The sequence below is a fragment of the Seriola lalandi genome, unplaced genomic scaffold (genome assembly GCF_002814215.2).
Source record: "Seriola lalandi dorsalis isolate HSWRI2012SDOR001 ecotype SW California unplaced genomic scaffold, Sedor1 jcf7180002054976, whole genome shotgun sequence".
NCBI classification, from domain to species: domain Eukaryota; kingdom Metazoa; phylum Chordata; class Actinopteri; order Carangiformes; family Carangidae; genus Seriola; species Seriola lalandi.
In genome coordinates, this window is record NW_019525526.1 from 640544 (window position 1) to 642572 (window position 2029).

The 2029-nt window shown below is 39.6% G+C and overlaps 1 gene segment (V, D, J or C); it reads left to right on the forward strand.

The window, feature by feature from the left end:
• Positions 1-1577, forward strand: part of LOC147817304 (T cell receptor beta variable 16-like) — a 2542-nt gene extending 965 nt beyond the window's left edge. Inside the window, 2 exon segments of the V gene segment in view lie at positions 929-1142; positions 1468-1577. Coding sequence covers positions 929-1119 — 191 coding nt within the window.
• Positions 1578-2029: the final 452 nt, after the last annotated feature.

Here is a 2029-nt window from a genome sequence, read left to right on the forward strand (position 1 = left end):
CATTTCCAGAGGCTGGAGTGGATGTAAAGATAGGTGGAAGTGCAAATAAAGGAGAGACCGCCACATTAACAATTGAAGGACTCAGTGAGAACAACAGCACAGTGTACTTCTGTGCTGCTAGTTACCACAGTGATACACATCACTGCTCCTCAGTACAAAAACCTGCACAAACAGTTTTCATCTCTGTATTACAGCTCAGAGTCCCATAAACCTGTGTCCCCTCCTCTCATTAGGTGGCAGTATATCATCACTCAGACCTTTATACTGAACCAGTGGTGTGTAGTGGGAGTTGACATAATGATGACGATGTTGAGAGGAGGAGGAAACACTATGACACCACCCACCTACAGAGCTCATGTTTGTCTGGCTGATGGGAAAGTTTAAGGAGGTTGGAAATAATCAGTTTAACTGCTGAGAGCCTGAAGAAAACACAATGATTCAAAGCAACAAGGTTTAAACAAAAACTCAGAGAAAACAAAATGATTGTCCTATTCTTGTTTTTCCTAAGCAACACTATTCTGGTTTCAGGTAATATCAAAAACATTTTGACAACTTTTTTAAAGTTAAAAGACTATTTATAGATTTGCATGTGTACAGCCAGTCTCCCAGAGTGCTGATATTTCAGCTCTGTTACTACATTTTTAACATTTTGTGTTTTTCACTTCATCAGTGTTTAAGCTCATGTTGTATTTTGTTTGATGCTTTGTTGATCTTTTTTCCACAGGTTCCTCTCTCAGTGAGAAAGTCGACCAGACTCCAGCTGACATGTACAAGAAACAAGGAGAAAAAGCCACAATCAGCTGTTCACACAGTATAACAGAGTTACAACCGAATCTTCTGGTACAAGCAGTCAAACAGACAACTACAGTTCCTGGGATACTGTTATTTAAACAGTGCAAATCCAGAGATGGACTGGATGTCAAGATAGGTGGAAGTGCAAATAAAGACCAGACCTGCACATTAACAATAGAAAGACTGAACAGCAGTGCAGTGTACTTCTGTGCTGCTAGTTACCACAGTGCTTCATATCACTGCTCCTCAGTACAAAAACCTCCTCATCTCAGTTTTTTTTGTTTGTGTAGAAGAGGAAGATGCACAATGACTCCACCCACATCATGAGATGGGAGGGTTTAATCAAAAAGGTAAAAGCAGAAATAACTGCTTCACTCATTGTAGGAACAAAATACTGATCTTATTTTCTTCAATATAACTGAACACTCAGAAAACACAAAATGATAATCCTATTCATTTTTATTACTTTTAACTCTAATCTGGTTGTATGTGATACAGGTAATGAGATTATTTAAAAATAATTTTAATTCAAGTTTTCAACAGTTTCAGTCAGATTTGCTTGTGTACAGCCAGTCTCCTGTTTTACTGCTATTTCAGCTCTGCATGTTTTTACTGTTCAGTTTTTCAATCTGTTTTTATGCTCATGTTGTATTTTGTCTGGTGCTTTTCCCACAGGTTCCTCTCTCAGTGAGAAAGTCAACCAGACTCCAGCTGACATGTACAAGAAACAAGGAGAAAAAGCTGAAATCAACTGTTCACACAGTGATGACAGCTATAATCAAATCCTTTGGTACAAGCAATTACAAAACAGACAACTACAGTTCCTGGGATACATTACAGCAACTGCTCCATTTCCAGAGGCTGGAGTGGATGTAAAGATAGGTGGAAGTGCAAATAAAGGAGAGACCTCCACATTAACAATTGAAGGACTCAGTGAGAACAACAGCACAGTGTACTTCTGTGCTGCTAGTTACCACAGTGATACACATCACTGTTCCTCAGTACAAAAACCTGCACAAACAGTTTTCATCTCTGTATTACAGCTCAGAGTCCCATAAACCTGTGTCCCCTCCTCTCATTAGGTGGCAGTATATCATCACTCAGACCTTTATACTGAACCAGTGGTGTGTAGTGGGGGTTGACATAATGATGACGATGTTGAGAGGAGGAGGAAACACTATGACACCACCCACCTACAGAGCTCATGTTTGTCTGGCTGATGGGAAAGTTTAAGGAG